The 18,395-nt window shown below is 42.0% G+C and overlaps 1 protein-coding gene across 2 annotated transcripts in view; it reads left to right on the forward strand.

Moving 5' to 3' along the window:
* Positions 1-18,395, forward strand: part of GRID2 (glutamate ionotropic receptor delta type subunit 2) — a 919,670-nt gene that overhangs the window by 647,200 nt on the left and 254,075 nt on the right. For both annotated transcript variants that reach the window (XM_044429596.1, XM_044429597.1), the window contains one exon: positions 2,686-2,805. In XM_044429596.1, coding sequence (XP_044285531.1) covers positions 2,686-2,805 — 120 coding nt within the window. The remainder of the gene's footprint in view (positions 1-2,685; positions 2,806-18,395) is intronic.

Consider the following 18,395-nt stretch of genomic DNA (forward strand, 5'->3'; position numbering starts at 1 on the left):
CCCCACTCATATGCATTGATTGATTATGGATTTCAGGACCTGATCTGATTTTGGGGGGGGGGGGTACCTGAGTAACAAATGATCAGAGAACCCCACCCCTTCCAGTTCCTCACCATTTCTTGTAAATTTCTTGTTTGTGGCTTGGACAAATGTAATGTGAAAAGGCATGGCTATTTGGAGAGTTTTATTGTGAAGGAAGGACGGACGGATGAAGCAACACAGGTTCAGATCAACTTCTTACTTTGCAAAAGAGGCTTCTCAGTTAAAGTTGTCATTTTGGGCTATCTCTCAGAGTTTGCCTGTTGAAAATGTCTTTAGATTGAACGATTCTCAGTCTATCACACTTCAAGTGAGCCCTTCCCACTTTCTTGAGACAAGACTTCCCTAGCCTCTCCATGGTGCACTTATTCTGCCCACGTCATATGCTTCGTGTCTCTGTGTTTTTGTAAGATCTACCTCATAATTTACCTATTAAGATAATATTTCCTAATGGTGGTGTTATAGTTTTAATGCAAGTATTCTAGCCAGTTGCACTACCTGGTCAACTATATGTATGCTTTTCATTTCTGCAGAATGTGAGAAATTAATGGAATGTTTCTTTCAACAACATGAACTATTGCAATTCCCCACTTGGTGGATTTATTCTCCATGAGTGAAAATCCTTGTGGAACAGGCCCGTGGAAATTATCTTTAAATTCAACATGAGGCCAGGAAAATGAGTAAAACTCTGTCACCAAGTTATTTGAACCAAACTCAAAACACACATGCAAATTGCCAAGACCTATAATGAATTAGAACAGCCTCAGCATTTTTAAAAATCTGAATCTGTCAAGATTTGTCTTGCTTGTAGGGGACGGGGGGAAAATCCCTATTTCCATTACTCAAGTGTCTGACAATTTTTCCATTAGTCAGTAAAGACACATCAAGAATACAGTGAACAGGGCACTAATATGAAATAATGGCAGTGCTAGAAAATAACAATTTCCATTTGTAATCTGTGTAAATTATTTAAAAAAGGCTGATAGCAACAATACAAGCTAAAGAAAAATGATGCCTTATTTTTACATCTAGCTGCCCCCCAGGTTTTCCTAGTCACATTTGTTTAGGTTACTGACAAAAAGCCAGTTTTTATGTTCCTTGGAAAAAGGAGAGCAATGGAGGCTCTTTTCCCCTTGCCTCATGCATCATCTGTGGATCTGACGGCTAAATTCTGATTTCAGACTCTTTATTGTCAGTGATGGATAGTGATGATTTATGAAGCAGAAAAGGCAGAACTTGATTTTTCCACTAGCTGATTAGGCTTCGGGTTAGAAAAATTGCGTTTTGGGTTGTAGATGCACCAAATTTGATATGGAAGACACTGATAGAGAATAAATACACAACACAAATCATTTTGTTTATAGAGAATCTATATTTAGCACCTCTACTAAAAAAAATGGTAAGAGTTGTTGGGGCGGGGGTGGGGGTTCCATAGAAGAAAAGGAATCCAGGAAGGCAACAAATTCTAACCTGGCACTTACGTTCAATGTCCTATCAAAAGCCATTAGGTCCCTGCCTATATTGTGACAGATCAGATTCAAAAGCCTCTGTTACAGTCCACTGAAAACCATTCCTGGAGAAGGGGCATTGCATGCTCCTGTACACTGGAACTGCCTGCATGTGGGAAGCCAGGAAAACAGGGAGAAGGGTTCTGACAAGCCTTATCCATGGCATACATGTGTGCAGAAGTATTGACACGGGAACTCCTCCATCATCATGGTAGAGTATGTGGAGACCTCATCCATTGGCTCTGCCATGTTTGACAGAAACAGTTAAATCCCAGGGGATCTGTATGTGCTATGGACCCAGTGCAGGACAGGTGATCCCACATCTGTGTTTCTGTGAACAGTGTTCAAAGAAAGAGAGAGAGGGTGGGGAGGCAGGAAGCATTGGGGAATAAGCAGGGCATGCTTAGTTGCATTATATTTCAAGCACTGCATCTCTCATGAAGCCATAAGCAACTCTAAGCTGGCTTAGTTCGATCCTATTTCTGTCCAGCTCTATGGTTCTTTTCTGAATCCATCCCTGAGCATTCTTTCCTCAAAGTGTAACAGTTGGAAAAGATGTGTTCTCATCTTTATATTAGTTTAGATTTTTCTGAGTGGGTGTGCATCCGTGCATATTCCTGGGCCCCTTTCTATTCATAAAAAGAAAGATCTACTCAGGGAAGAAGCAGGAAGAGAGGAAAGAGAAGAAAGAGAAAAAGAGAAAAAAGATCTGCTCAGATCACACCCTGGTTCCACTAAACCCACTGAAAGTTTTCTATTATAGAAAGGAAGTACTAGCCTTCCTCAAGTCCTCCAGACATGTTAAACTGCATCTTACATCACCCCCTGCCAGAAAACCATCTAAGCTTTCTTGTTTACAAAGTGTGTTCCCCCATTTGCTAAGCTCAGCCTTAGAGTTTATTAAAAATGGGAAGATCAGAGATGCCAATTTACCAATGATATGCCAATATACCAATAATATACTGGTAACTATTTTTAATTTCTGCAGTAGAACTTCTTTCTCCAGTTTTATATTTACAGAGAGTAGGAGGACGCTAGTCAAAATCAGAGCACTCAGTTCTGTGGTTTCCGGTTTCATATATTTTGCAGAACTAACATATAGCTATGTCTGAGTTTTATGTCCTTTTTGTTTACTCAGGGAGGAGTGAATGGCTTGACAGGAGAGCTGGAGTTTGCAGACAATGGCAGGAATCCAAATGTTCTCTTTGAAATCCTGGGCACCAACTATGGGGAAGAACTAAGCAGAGGCATCCGTAAGGTGAGATGATCTCCTCTAAGAACATTTTTAAACCTCCTCCCCTCCCTGCTTTGGGAAGTGGATTGTATTTCTTACAAAGGCATATGTTTGCAACAACCAAAAATATGAAACAGGAAACTATTTGATTGAAAGATACATGTGTGGATGTGCATCTGCCTTGGATTTTGGAGGCAGTTAACTAGACAGCCAAAGTGGCACAGTGGTTGAAGTGATGGACTTGAGAAATCTGGGGTGTAGTCTCCATTTGGCCACAAATCTCACAGGGCACTTTGTGACTTTGATCCTGTCACTGACTTTCGGCCAAACATCCCTTGCAGGGTTGTTGCGATGATAAAAGGGAAAGGGAGGAAGACTTATGCAAGCAGTCTTTGGTAAAAAGGTAATCTGTTTATTAAATAACATAGAGCTTCAGCTGTGGGGTGGTATTGAAATTAATTAATTAATTAACCAAATATATAAGCAGACAGACTGCTTTGATATCAGACACTGATTTTCATCCTAAAGCAAAATGCTGGGGTGAGTTGGAACTTTCCAACTTATGCAAGAGGATTCTGAGGAAAGGGTGCGGGGAATATATCTGTGCTTATTGGAATGTGTCAGGCAGTTTCCACATGTGGCATATGGTTCCTAGCTTCTCCCGAGAGTGGAGTAAAGATTGCCTTTCTATAGCATCATTGTATCTGCCCAGGTATCAGCAGTGAGCTGCCAGAGATGAGATGCTTTTACTTTAAGATGCTGATGATCAAACAGAATATCCTCCACAAACTTGCATTATCCAGTCATTTTCTTATAAATAAAGGATCGCTCCTCCAAAAATAGCCCTAAGAGAAGACATGGTGCTGGTGGTCTTGGCACGGTTTTTAGGGTATGCAGAATGGATGTTAGATGCACGATCCACTATTTTGTGTTTTTCTACATAAAAGAAGTGCTTCAGTCCTGACAAAGACAACAAAAGACTCATTGTAGCATCTGACTTTTGAGGATTTTCCATCGTACTACAAAGGACAAACAAAACGTATCTTAAGGTTAGTTAAGATGGTATGGAAGATTATAGAGAGAAATCTCCTGTTGCGTTGATATTAGTGTTTTCTTCTTTAGCAGTTCTTTTATCTGAGTGTTCTTGGGGAGTACAGAAGGAGCAGACACACATTATCACCTAGGTCAAAGAAAGACTGATTACATCCTTTTTAGAACAGCTCCCATCCAGCAAGGCAAAGCTAGTAATAGCCCCACCTGAAAATTATTATTAGAAGCAGTGGGATTTCTTGGCACAATGTATAGGGCAGCATTATCACTTCTCATTCAAGTGGGGTCACACTACATGTTTTATTTTTGGAATGCATAGAAATAGAAATACAGCCTGAGGTGATGCGAAGTCAGTGAAGCTCTGTTGTACATCATTAATCTACTTTCAAGCTATGGCAATAGAAATACTAAAAGAGAAGGAAACAGAGGCCACACAGTCTTGAAATATTATCTTGTGTTACTTCCCTGTAGATCCAACGGCTGATTTTTAACATTCATTTTGGTCAGTTTTTGTGGCATCTTTGTTTTGAGCTTTTTACATGAGTAACACTCTGGCTTACAGTCTTCAGGCTCTGCTCTCTTGGACCAAAGGCAGAAAAGTCAAGTTGCTATTTGTTTATTACTTTTTAATGGCAACCATTTCAAAGAAGGGATCTCTTTTGCATGTTCCCCAGAGATGATGAGAGAAATAATATTTCCTTTGTCAGCACTTGAAGTTCAGAAGGCAATGAGAAAAATGTCCGTTTTCTGAGATGGGGACAGAAAACACATCTCAGTGCAGGAGATACTTACTTGTGCCTCTGGGGTGTGACTGGGTTACATCCTGATGGAGAGTGACTGGTGCAACCCATTAGGAGACACGGTGTGGATATTCCATGTATTTTCTCCTTAACCAATTTTATGCAGTAAGAAAAAGGGCAGAACAGGCTGTGGCAAAACATGGGAGGGTTCTAAGAAAAAGTATTTGGACCTGCATTCCATAACATTCTTTGAATAAAACTGGGTGAAATTGCAACTGAAACATCCCCAGAAAAATAAGGAAGTTTGCTGGGGGGTGAGGTGGGAAGGGGTTCTAAAGCAATCCTGTGTTGTGCCAACCATTTTTTCATACAGCTTGGGGAGGCTGTGGGTAGGGTATCTCTATTTCATATTTATACTATAGGAAAAATCTGATTGGTTGGATAAGTTTTGTTTATTATACTTTGGGCATCAGGTTAAGACAACCTTTTATGCCAAGGCATTTAAGAGACATACAAGGATATTCAAGGTTTTGAAAGTTTTACCCATCCCTGGTGTTCTTTGGGTGTACCTTCTACCATATGTTATTTTAGCTCTTGTTAATTTGTCTTTACAGTTTTGTGATTTGGAAAGTGTTTATGCTATTTTATTTTATTGTTTTATGAACTGTTGCAAACCACCTAGAAGTCTTCAGCTTTTGGGCAAAATAAAAAATGAAACTGATGTCAATGAGAACTTTGCATTTAGTAATATGATAAATAAGGCTCTTCCTAGAAAGTGTCATAAAACCAGTATGTTATAGATTAATTATAATTAAGTTATAGATTAAGAATGTTCTAATGTGGAGTTATTTTTCATTATTCTGCATTTCTGTACAATATGGGTAAGTTGTGTTTCATCACAATGGACTCAACATTCCCAGAGGCTAATTGTCATTAAAAGTTTCTCACAATATTAGGATGCCACAAACTGAACTTATTGGGCATTTCGTCTCACTGATTTACTTCTGAATTAATATGTAGAGGATTGTACTGTAAATAAATGATTGCTAAACCATTAATCATGGAGAACCTTGTTTGAAAATTATCTCAACAAAGTGTAGATTTAACATTATTTTTATCAATGCTACATTCCCTCCCTCTCTCTTTTACTCTCCATCTCTCTCTCTCTGTATCACATGTATGAAGCCAATAGAAACCAAAATGGAGGCAGGATGCAATCCGATCAGCAGGAATGGTGGCTTCCAAACTCAGAGGTTCATACTCATCCAAAGCAGAATAGAAGGAGCAGTGGAGGCAAATCTGCAGCAATCTGCCATTCCCTACTCCTTCCATTCTGGATTTTCACAAGACAGCCATTTTCAACATTAGCAATTCCATTTCAATGAGGGAGAGAAGGAAAGAGGAGAGGTGTTGGGATACCTTGTGTCATGTCCCCCATTTCCTCCCCTCCTCACCGCTTTCCTGCTCCCCAAGGGGACAACCAGAGAACCAAATATTCAGTGTTTAACCAAATTTCTGAATGAACACATTAAAAAGCACTCTGTATATTCATATTCTCTCCAGAATGTCTCATTCTTACCTATAATTTACCTCCTGAATTTAAAGTCAGTGAATGATGAGCCAGCATGTATGAATTAACCCTTAAACTGCTGGAACATGTTTTCAGTTTTTTAAACCATAAATTTAAATTTAAAAAGAGGCAGAACTATCAGAGCAAGAATATTGTTTAATCAGTGCATTTCTATTCTGTATGGATTTTCAGTTTTCAAAAGCAATGCACACAGGTGTATTTATATTTAGTTCATGTGTTTTTATATGTTAAGAGCTACCAACTGGTGGCTAGACTCCATAAAGGAAGCCACAGACTTGAATTTAGAGCAGCTAAACAAGGGCTGCCCTGGATAGGACATTTTAGGGACTTTCATTAATAGGGTCACCATAAGTTGGAAATGACTTCATAGCGCATAAGAACAACAACCGACAGAGTTGTGCAAGTAGTGTTGTGTGACTTTCTATTGCTTTGCTGTTGATGTTAATTATTTTTATTATACCTCTATTGTGGAATGTCTCCCACAGTTTTGTTCATCTGTCCAACAAATGACTTGTGTAGATCACTTGTATTGTTCCTCTCTATTTAAGAAGACATTGTCTTTCCTAAGGCAGAGTCCTTGACTCAGATGAGACCCACATTACTTAAAGAATTCAATAAACTGAAGTGGTTTTTAATCCATGTAGAAATTGGTGAGAGGATGAGTTAGCACTTAAAAGCCTGGGTTGCAATCACACAGTTGAATCAACCATATTTATTGGCCTGAATTTGGAGGCTGCCTCCTTTCCTAATAGATGCCTCATCTTATATAGTTCCATGGCAGATAGGTACATCTATCTGCCATCTATCTAGCATGAAAGATCTGTTCGTGCTAACAATAGCTGTACTTGTTGAATTTGGTCATTGCAGATAGATAAGAGTTTCATTCAGTTCACTTTATACAGAAAATAAAATTGCATTTAAAATATGGGCGGTCTGCTGGGCATATCTCATTCCAAAACTGCAAATTCCTTCACTGAAATTGAAAAGATTGAATCTGGGAGGAACTAGCGACACTGACACATTTGTCCAGCTCTGATTCCATGTTTTATTTTAATATTACACTGTGGGCCATGTGTCGCTACTGCAGATCATTTTCTGCACAGAGGCATCTACTTGTTGACATTCCTTTGCCTAGTGAATCAAGAGCCTCTGCTGTGTGGCAGGCTGCTCTGCATTTCCAAGTCAAGCATTTCCAAGTCAAGCATTTCCAAGTCTCTCTCTCTCTCTCTTCTGTCTTCCCATTGTGATCTTCAGGGTTGCTTATTCAGTACTGTGACAACACATTGTGTATTGTTCTTCCACCATTCCAAATTGTTTGCTGCAGGCAGGATCTGGCATCCTTGTACAACTGAGGATGTGGAGTGGGCAAACGTTTGGACCCATTTCTCCAGTGTCTGCATTTACATGTGCACAGACATACAGACATGTGCACACACACAAACATACACACATCCTCCCACTCCCCAGAACTCTGCACATATGTTTGGAGACCTCCCCATGCTAGCCTACAGGGATCAGCAAATGAGATCTTGGGAGGGGGGGTTAAAGACTAGCTTCCACTCCCCAGGGAAAATGGCCATGATTTCAGTTTACCTACTGCTTTGAGAAGCCAGCAATCTTGGCCAAACCTGCTCCTAGATATCTAAAGCAGGAGGAAGTCAAAGTCTCTGCCACCTTCATGCCCCCAGTAATCTTGGCAACGTCCCTATCAAGATCACTGTTCTGTCATTCATGGTGGCAGCTGCAGAACAACATTCTTTTTCTTACCCAGCGGATGGCTAAGTTAGGGATGGTTGGCCGGGTTCCCTGGGACTACACAGAGACCAGTCAAGGACCACAAGTTGCCTACCTCCAATGTAATATATAGCTCTTCTCGAAGGATAAAGCTCAAATTAGTTGGGGGATTTGGTACACAGCCATTCTCATTTGGTTATTGGTTGGTTTCTTTATTATCAAATTATAACTTTAGTTCTTGAGAGCTAATGGGGTGGGGGGAGATACTGACATTGCCACCTATTGACTTCAGGGGGATTTTGATGTGGCAAACCAATCTTCAGGCTTCTCCAGCACATGCTGAGGTTTCAGCATTGTGCCAGAGAGCAAAATGATCAGGTTTACATCCAATTCTTCCCAAGACATTCAGTAGGTCATGTGGGAGCTGTGAAACCCAACATCCTCTCCTATCACTCTAAGCAGGCTTACTGCAGGTAGCAGATGGCTTCTACTCAATAGGTTGCCTATGGCAGGTATTTGGACTGCAGTAAGCAAACTGTTGCCAGCTTGCAGATCAGCCCATGCCAAATGACTTTGGGGTGTTTCAACATGATCTGCAGAGGGAATCTGACTGGGCTTTTTGATAGGTGATAGTAAGACTCTATGCAGTAATGAATACTTGAATGGAAAATGTCATTGTGTTTTGACATCTGTTGGTTGGCATTTGACATTTGGTTGGTATGTACTATTTGACATTTACTTTTCGGAATGGTGTGCAGTTGTACTACTGAAATACAAACTCTTATGCCACTAAATAACAAGTCTAACAAGGCCACAAACAAAGAAATAGCAACAACACAGCAGGTGACCCTCAGGAGTAACCTCTTTGTATGTTAGCAGAAGTGCAGAAAATAAAACAAGAGAAAAAGGAGAGAGACAAATGTAACAGAAGGGGGGATACACTCCTCTTTCTTTTGGCCTCCCTATATTGCAAAATGGATGTGGCACTGATATGTCCAAGAGAAGCTCCTCCATCTTGCACCCATTCTCCTTTCTTGAAATTGCGCTTCAGTGTTATTTGCTAGCAACAGCCTTCATTGCTCTGACCTATAGGATATGAGTGGAAGACCAATTTCTAATTGTCGAGAACCAGTGTGGTGTGGTGGCTGGAGTGCTGGACTTGGGACCCAGGAGTTCCAGGTTCTAGTCCCCACTCAGCCATGAAGCTCACTGGGTGACTTTGGGCCAGTCACTCACTCTTGGCTTAGCCTACCTCGCAGGGCTGCTGCTGCTGCTGCGAGGATAAAATAGAAAGATAGAGAGAACTTATGAGGTGTCTTGGGTTCCTTGCAAGAGGAGACGTAGGATATAAATGCAAAGTAATGCTAAAATAATAAATTGTGAGCTACCTAGGGAGCATATTGCCCCCTCCCCATGTAGGATGCCTCCATAGCCTTCTTGCCTCAGCTCAACAGTTTTTCTTCTAGTGGCAGGAGTTCATATGGCACAGTAAAAACAGGTGCAGATTTGATGGCAGGAAGGTATTTGATATAGGGAAGGGTGGTCTCTAAAGGACAAAATCTGAGGCTGTATAGGGCTTTTTACATAAAATTTAGCACCTTGGACTGGGCCTTGAAACACGGACAAAGCAAAGATTCCTTGTTTTATACCTTAACCTCCCTCCCTCCCTCTGTCTTTCTTTCTCATGGCATTAGTACCCTTAGCTAGCCAGGGCCAGCCCTCCCGTGAGGCAAGCTGAGGCACAGGTGACAGACGGTGGCTAGTGTGGCTGAACAGCAGGGTGAGCAAAAGCCTCTCATCCTGGCCACTGGTGGTTCTTCTCATTGCTTGCCATTCCAAGGTGAAGAAAGCCAGAGTAGTTAGATGTTCATGCAGATGGACAAGAGGAGGAGCCAGTAGCAGCCCTCTGAGCCTCTTTGCGCTCCCAAAGATAAGTTCTGGGAGATGTCTAGCCACCACTACTGCATTGGTTCTGCAGTGAGAAGAATGGACAAATGTCCGTGCTCCACCAGCAATGCTGCTACTTTTCTGCTGCCTCGTCCTCTGCAGTACAATTTCACAAGGCACTGCTGAGCTTCACCTCAGTTGCATGCCCAAAGCCATGGGATGGAGATAGAAGCAGGGCAACCCAGGCCCTGGCTTGGTCAGCAAAGGCAGAGGGAATTGCCTTGTGATCTTTCAGAGGGTCTTCTCTGCAGCCTGTGCACCTGTTCTGAACTTCCATTAGGAATGGGACTTTGGAGAAATGTGCTTGCTAAATGGTTCTGATTTCTGACTTTGGACACCCTGTTTAAATTGTGATGTCTTAATGCTTTGATAGACATACAATGAAAGTTCCAGCAGTATCTAAACATATTGAAAGCACATATTTGCAGCTGCTTCAGGGAGCTCACTTTGTACTTTGAGAGTGATGGTCCAAAGATTTCCACTCTTGCTTGACCTTGGCTGGCAATGACTAAAAGGTCTGTTCCACTGTTCTTTGTGTAAAGACTTCTGGATCAGGGATTACGCAGCAAGTGAACTAAAGTGGCTTTGAGATTATTATGCTCCTTGCTGATTGAGGGCACTTCATTAAGTCCTGTTACAGTGCTTTAGTGCTGTAATTGATTGGTAGTCAATTCTGCTACTGTACAAATGCAAGAGAGATTTTTTTAAAACCTCTTAAGACCAGCAGTAAATGCCTGTGATGGAGTACGTGTGTGAAGGAAATGGAGTAGCATTGCTAACTGTTTTCAACAGAATCAAAATGTTGGTGATTAAACAAGGGAAGTATTGTAATTATTTTTGGAAATGTACTGCTCTCAGCAGGTGCTGTATTGGCTGGTCTTTGGTCACAATAACTTCCTTGTTGAGCTTGATACAATAGATTTGATGATCATGGCTTCATATAAATCTTCTGTTGGCTTTACTTTTCAGTGTGCAGAAAGGTTTATATTTCTAACATCCATACTGATTTCTTGCCATTCTGTCTTCTGTAATTATGAGTTATGGGACTTTTTGGTATAACAAAGAACTTATACATCAAGAAGAATATCAATCTTAATTCCTTCAGGTTTAGGCCAGTAGTTTGGAATATCATAGCTTGCATATTTAAGCTTTAAAGCAGCATGCTTGCTTACCGCAAAAACCAATTCTAAAAACCAATAGGGAGTGTTTTAAATCATCAGTTGAAACTATAAAGATTTCTCTTGGAAATGAATGCAGATGTCTGGTCAAAAGCATAAACAGCACCAAACAACATAAGTAAATAATAAATGTGAGACTTAAAATCCTTGAAATGTGTTCCATAGGACTTCTGCGCAGCATGAAATAATAGCTCTATGCCTCAGTGATTTTCCAGCACCTTTGACCCATCAGTAGTGAAGCAGATATAATGCATTTTGAAAAGGCCTGAAGAATATCCAAAGTTCATCCCTGTGACATGTAATTTGTTGATATGGAAAACCTGTGGCTGTAAGGCCTGATTTAGCTGCAATTTTCTTGCTCATTCTGTCAGATTCAACAGTCAAAGTCAGTTTGCTGCATCACAGGGTGCACACTGCTGGCTGGACTGTATGGTATTTCACCCTGATTTGGCCCAACTCTATACCTACTTTCTCAGCCATCTTGGCACACCAGCTGCACCCTGAATATCACCAAACACCTGAATGGGTCTGTGAAGTAAAAATTCTATTTTGTCCCTGTTTATTTGAATGTTGCAACCATGTGGGGATTAAGAAGGCTTTGGAGCAGGCATGAAATCCTAGGTAGGTGAGAAGATATGCTGTGCTTTCACTCTGTTGCATGCATATGGGGAAACTTGTGATGAAATATCATCCAATCTGGCACAGTGGATTTGGTTTTTGTGTGATTGATGAAATACTCCATATTATTTTAATGTGTTTCAGAGGGCACTCAACTGGAAATGTTTTATTCTTGGAAGTATAACAGATATTTTCTACAGCTGAAAGGACAATAATAACTTGATTCACTATAATCAAGAGGCCCAAACCCTATGCAGACTTCAGTAACTATGGAAGTTAAATGTGTGAAGAAGGAAGCATGCTAGTCTCATTCTTCCCATCATCACTTCTGGCACTTCTGGAAGAAGATGGCCTTCTTGAAAGATGAGAGCTTCCTATATCAGTGGAGTGTCTCTATATGATTCTGAACACTCATTTTCCAGTGCTCGAAATTTCATGGGGAACCATGGACACTGGAAGCTTTTCCTTGCTGGAATCCATGCTCCATGTGTAGAGGAAAATGGAAATATAAGAGGGTGGAGGGCTAATGTACCCCCCTCTTCACGTGTTTAACCTTCATCATTCCAAATGTCTGAATAAAGGCTTCAGAATTGGTGGGATGCATTCTGAATTGTTTATAAGGGTATTGCTGTCAAGAGACTCAGGATCATTCCTTCAGATGAGTCCATGCATGTTTCATTTACTCTTATTCACCCTAGTGAACAGTAAGACACCCACCTGTAGTTTTCAGAGCATGGGAGATAATTTTTCACATTATATTGGTATTATTATTGTTAAATTTCTATCCCACCTATTAACCAAAATGATTCTTTGGGAGCTCTCTCTTGCCAAAGGACATTACAGCAAGGGTAAGGAGCTAGCATTTCGTTTCTATCGCCGGATTGTGAAACAAACAGAAAACTGTCTTGGGAACAGAATAATAGTACAGGATTTGGAGGATATTCTGCCTGAACTTCATGAACTTCACAATAATGCTTTTTCTTTCATAACTGATAACTTATATGTATATAAGGATGTTCCAAAGTGCAACAGATAGACATTATCATGTTCCCTGATATAGCTTATAAAATGTGGTTGAAAATATTTCTCAAAGGTTGATAGCAAGTGTGGGCTCCATGTGGCCCACAACATTTGTTGGCATCCACAACAGGGAGAAATTTAGATTGTCCACACTGACCCTTCTGAAGCATTGCTTGGTGGCATTGCACACGGTGCTCTCTGCAGTGCCAACACATAAGTCAAAAGCCAGGGATCCACGGATATCAGAGGAAGTCCAACACAGCTCTTGCAGTGTTCCCTTAAACCTGCAAGAGTGGACCCTGCTCCATGTAGTGGGCCACCATTAATCCTTCAGAATAGGAGACAGAAGCCATATCCAGGTAATAGAATAGAATAAATTAGCAGCACAACCCTGCCTTTCTCTTCCACTGCATCCATCACCCGCTCCTAGGTGGAAGGTGATGGTCTGAGAAAGGCAGCCTCCCATAACTAAGAGCAAGAATTTGGTTGGTGTGTACAAAATTTGAATCTCACAACTGAGGAGAAGACTGTGACCCACATGCCTCTTTGGTGTATTGGTGTCTCTGGGGCATATGTCCAAGGATGTGTGAGGATGATGTTTCTGATAGCAAAACACGTGCACGGGCCCCCTTAGAAGCTCCAGTGTGAGTATGAGCGTGTGTGCACTGAACATACTTGCAAATGTTCGAACACATACTTGCATCTCTATCGTTCCCTATCCCAGTTTGATTTCCACAAATTGCCTAATTTGTGCAAATTTCTCAATAGAATACATCAGCCCCACTTTCATCTGTGGAAGGATTCTGAGCAAATTGGGAGATTGTGCTGCCTTGTTTTAAAGACAGCAGCATCTTCTGTAGAGAACTCCTATCAAGATCTGGACCCCCATTGCATCCAGCTATCCCAACTGACAGAAGCAGTGTGTGCACTTATTGTGAATGCAGCCCTAGACCATTGCATTGATTTTTATATTGCTGCTTTGGGTTCTGTGTGTGATTCTGAATTAACGCACCGGCTACAGTGAAGTGGGGAGAGCAACTGCGTGAGCAATCCCCATCACTGCTTGCTTGACTGCAGGCGACCTCGCCCCTGGCTTGCTTCAGCTGCCCCATTTATATCATCGCCTGGAGAGCAGACATGGTGAATATCTTCTTACTGCTCTCCATGTTGCTCGGTGCCTGATAGGTCTCCAACAGACTGTGATAAGCGGAGGCTGGTGCGCTGAATACAAATGCTTTGAGCATCCCTGGGAGCACAGAGGACTTCTGTTCAGTCTTGAGACACGGGTGGGATTTCTCGTGAAATGTGTTGCCTTGAAAATGTCTCTGTGCTTCTTTTTATAATTCTGCCTGTCAGTCATGGGAGTCATAACACTGCCAGGAAGTTTAAATATGGGACTGACATTTTGCCTTCCATCACCTAATGGGAAATATTTCACCTGGCTAATAATGGATGCAAAATGCCTTTTCACTTTATGGGAATTAATTGTACACACACACACACACACACACGTTTTTAACGTGTACTGGTAGAACATGAAGTTTTCTCCTTACCTCAAAAGTGTCCTGATATCTCACAATAGCCACACAGGAGTCCCAATATTCTGGGCAGGAATCACTGAAGAGATTTTGCTTCCTGAGCAGAGGAAGAAAATGCCCCCCCCCCCCCAAATTCCATTTAGAAAAGCTGACTGGACTGTTTAAAGTTTCTTTAGTACTGGCAATGGGGCCACAACTTCCAACCCACCAGAGGGCAGTATGCTCATTTATTCTATATTTAAAATATTTCTTGGCTGCCTTTCAGAACAGAAGAAGGTGACATTCGTCAAGAACACACATAAAACCAATATCATGTAGGAGTGATAAAAGCAGTAATAAAAACCACTGGCAACAAACATAAGCATATCAACCATAGCAAGAAAAGTCTTGAGTAACATAGTATGTTCTCAAAAGCTTGCAGTGAGGTTACATGGTGGACCCCAAGTAGCTACATCTTCCAGAAGTGGAGGATCATTGCCCAGTGGACTCGCTTAGGGTTTGGTGGAGAGAGAAGGAAATGATGGGGGGTTTGCCCTTCCATGACCACCACTAATGAGTTGTCAAGATCAGATTCTACATCTACCTGAAAGGAAGAGGGACTATTGGTTAGGTGGGGAGCAGTTCTCAGGGCAAAGCTGTTGAAATATCAGGGGAACAGCCAGTTATCATGAAGCCACAGACAAAGCATTGGTTATAAGACATACCCCTTGCTACTGTGTCAACAGTGGAGGCTCCTTCCTAAACTGAAATGTCTGCAAATGGGTCCACACTTGCTCTAAAAATGTTGAAATAATTCATTTGTAATATTTTGAACCAGTAGGGAAAGTGCTGGTTAAATGTGTAGTATGATCATTGCATAACACCAGAATGAAAGATGCAACTAAGGGCACAATTCTCTACATCCTTAGACAGGAAAGAATGCCTAAAATTTTCAGCATTCCCCAGCCTACTTTGCTTCTTGTGACTGTACTCTAAATAGCTCTTTCCCTTTAAATTTGTGAAATGAAGTGATTCAGAAAGGACTTGGTGAATCATACCAATGATCCATCTAGTCTACAGTCCTCCACTCCAGGAAGCCCACAAGCCATCCCTTTCCCATTGGTTGAGAGTTGGCAGGTAGCATTGAACCTAGAGGATAGTTTTAGATTTCATGGCTATCTGCTTTGGAAAGACCCCTGCTTTGGAAAGACCCCTAACCCAGGGACTATCAGCATTACTTGTGGCAGTGAATCCCACAATACAACTACTTCCTTCCTTCCTGAGTTATTTATAGACTGTATATATGTAAAGATTTCAAAGTGATATACACTAACATTAAATCAGGAAGGAAAAACAAGTTGGGCCCCAGAGATGGTTGGGCTACAAGTCCCATCATCACTCACCATGGGCTAAGCTGGCTGGGGCTGCTGGGAACTGTGTTCCAACAACTGAGGGCCCATATGTTCCCCACCTACAATGATATGAAAAAGGTAATTGCTGGCTTTTGCTGAATCTACTGTTGGGAAGTTTAATTGGATGGCCTTGAATTTCTAGAAGAGAAAAGGAGACCTTTTGCTTTCTTTTTGGAAGGGGTAACATTGGCTAACATTTTATTAAACTTTGACAGGAGATTATCAAAACAATAATAATCAAAATCCTGAAAAGGTGAATAAGATGGGTATCTATTTACACACTAAGCTTATTTATGGCAATTAGGTGTTGTTTTTACATTCCTTGCAGGTTATTTCAAATTTCTCCTACCTGTTTGCCAATATCTAGAATGTTTGCTTTCCAATATACTACTTAGTGGGGGAAATCGTTTCTCCAAAAAAATTTGCTTTAGGAAAATGAAAACATCAATAAGCTAAATACAAATTCTCTGATGCTGCATCAGGAAAAGGTTCTTATTACTGCTTTATGTTTCATTATGTTTCTGGGTGAGCCTGCGCGCGTGTGTGTGCATGCCTGTTTTTTTTTTTTTTTTTGCTGCATTCAAAGGAATGAGAAATGCATACATATATAAAATATTAATGGCCTGATAGGAATGCATATAAACAACAGAGATTTAAGGGTATTGTTCAGCACTGTAAGATCAATGGTACTATAAAGTGGGCTTTTTTATGGCCTTGCCTTTAACATACCGTAGAAATGTGATTTGAATAAATGCAAGCACTGAAATGTGGTGTGAAGTTTCTGAGGCTACATGGATATTTCATCATTCTGTCTCTACGCATATTCTCTAAAATCCAAAGTCTGTTTGAGGAACATCCCTATAAGCGTCTGGAGCAGGGGAGGGCCGAAGGGGTGAGCGTGTGTAGTGAAAGAGAGAGAGATTCTGAAAGGAACCCATGAGGCTTCCATAATCCTCTTCCTTCTCCCCATTTTATCTTAATTACAACCCTATGAAGTAGGTTAGGATAGGAGTCAGTGACCAGTCCAAAGTCACCCAGTTAGCTTCATGGCCAAGTGGGGACTAAAACCAGGATCTTTCTAGTCCCAGTCTAACACTCCAACCCATACACCACTGTGGATCTCAGTAGAGAAAACTATGGAAAGCATAGAGGAGAAAACTTTAGGACAACATCTAGCTTTCCAGATGTTTTAGATGTCAGCTCCCAGAAACCACTGAGATTATGGGCAATTCTTGGGAATGCTGGGAGTTGGGAAACATCTGGAGATCTATTTGTTGCCTAGCTCTTGTCTAGGGGATCATGTGCCATGTATCTGGAGCAGTCTCTTAGAAACATAGAGAGTCAGAAGGAGCCTTCCAGGCCATCTAGTCTGACCTCTGGCACCAGCCGGCTCCACTCACGACATGCCCACCATGTGGACGTCCAGCCCATCCTTGAACACCCACACCGATGGGGCCTCAACGACCTCTCATGGAAGCCCATTCCACACCCTTGGGGTCCTAACTGTCAGGAAATGCTTCCTGGCATCCAAATGGAACCTTGGCTCCCTGAGCTTTGCTCCGTTGGAGCGCGTCCTGCCTTCCTCTGCAGGGGAGAACAGGTCTCTACCCATCTCCATGTGACATCCCCTCACATACCTGTATGTCAGCAACATATCCCCTCTGAGTCTCCTCTTCTCCAGGCTGAAGAGACCCAGTTCCCTCAGCCTCGCCTCATACCCCATCCCCTGCAAACTGGCCACCAACCTTGAGGTCCTACGCTGCACTGACTCTAACCTGGCTATATCCTTTCTGTAATGAGGGGCCCAAAACTGAGCACAATACTCCAGTTGCGGGCACACCAGAGTCCTATAGAGTGGTAGCAATACCTCTCTTGATCTAGAAGCCACACTTCTGGCTATGCAACCAAGGGTGGCGTTCGTCCTCTTGACCACTGCATCACATTGCTGACTCATGTTCAGCCTGCAGTCTACCAGCACCCCGAGGTCCCTTTCACAAGTGCTGCTCTCCGGCCACTTGTCACCTAACCTGTACTTATGACAGCTATTCCTATGCCCCAAGTGCAAGACCTTGCACTTATCCATATTGAACGCCATCCTGCTGTCTCCTGCCCACTTCCATAGTCTGTCCAGATCCTTTTGGATCTGGAGTACCTGCTCCTCAGTTGTGCCCACTGTTCCAGTTTTAGTGTTGTCTGTGAATTTGATAGCAGATTGTTCACCCCTTCTTCCATGTCATTAATGAAAAGTTAAACAGGATCGGCCCCAGGACAGAGCCCTGGGGGAGCCCACTTGTCACTGGCCGCCATCCCAATGATTCCCCACTAATGGTTACCTTCTGCTTATGGTCAGTCAACCATGCCCTAATCCACCAGACAGTGCTTTGGTGTATCCCAAAACTCCTCAGTTTCTCCACCAGGATATCATAGGGCACTTTGTCAAAGGCCTTGCTGGAATCCAGGTATACCACATCCACTGCATCCTCTCCATCTAGCCATCTCGAAACCTTGTCATAGAATTCCACAAGGTTTGTCTGGCAGGACCTGTTTTTGTGGAAGCTGTGTTGTGTGACTGTCAGCCTCCCTTCCCTATCTAGCATCACGAGATATCTCTCTATTATGAGCCTTTCCATTGTTTTTCCTGCAATGGACGTAAGACTAACAGGTCTATAATTCCCCATGTCCCTTCTACTACCCTTTTTGAAAATTGGGACCACTGATGCTACCCTCCAGTCCTCTGGAACTTCACCAGTTCTCCACGAGGCCTCAAAAATGGAGGCGTGAAAGAACCCCTGCCAACTCTCTAAGTA

This window comes from Varanus komodoensis, unplaced genomic scaffold (assembly GCF_004798865.1).
Source record: "Varanus komodoensis strain SLA01 unplaced genomic scaffold, ASM479886v1 scaffold2, whole genome shotgun sequence".
NCBI lineage: Eukaryota > Metazoa > Chordata > Lepidosauria > Squamata > Varanidae > Varanus > Varanus komodoensis.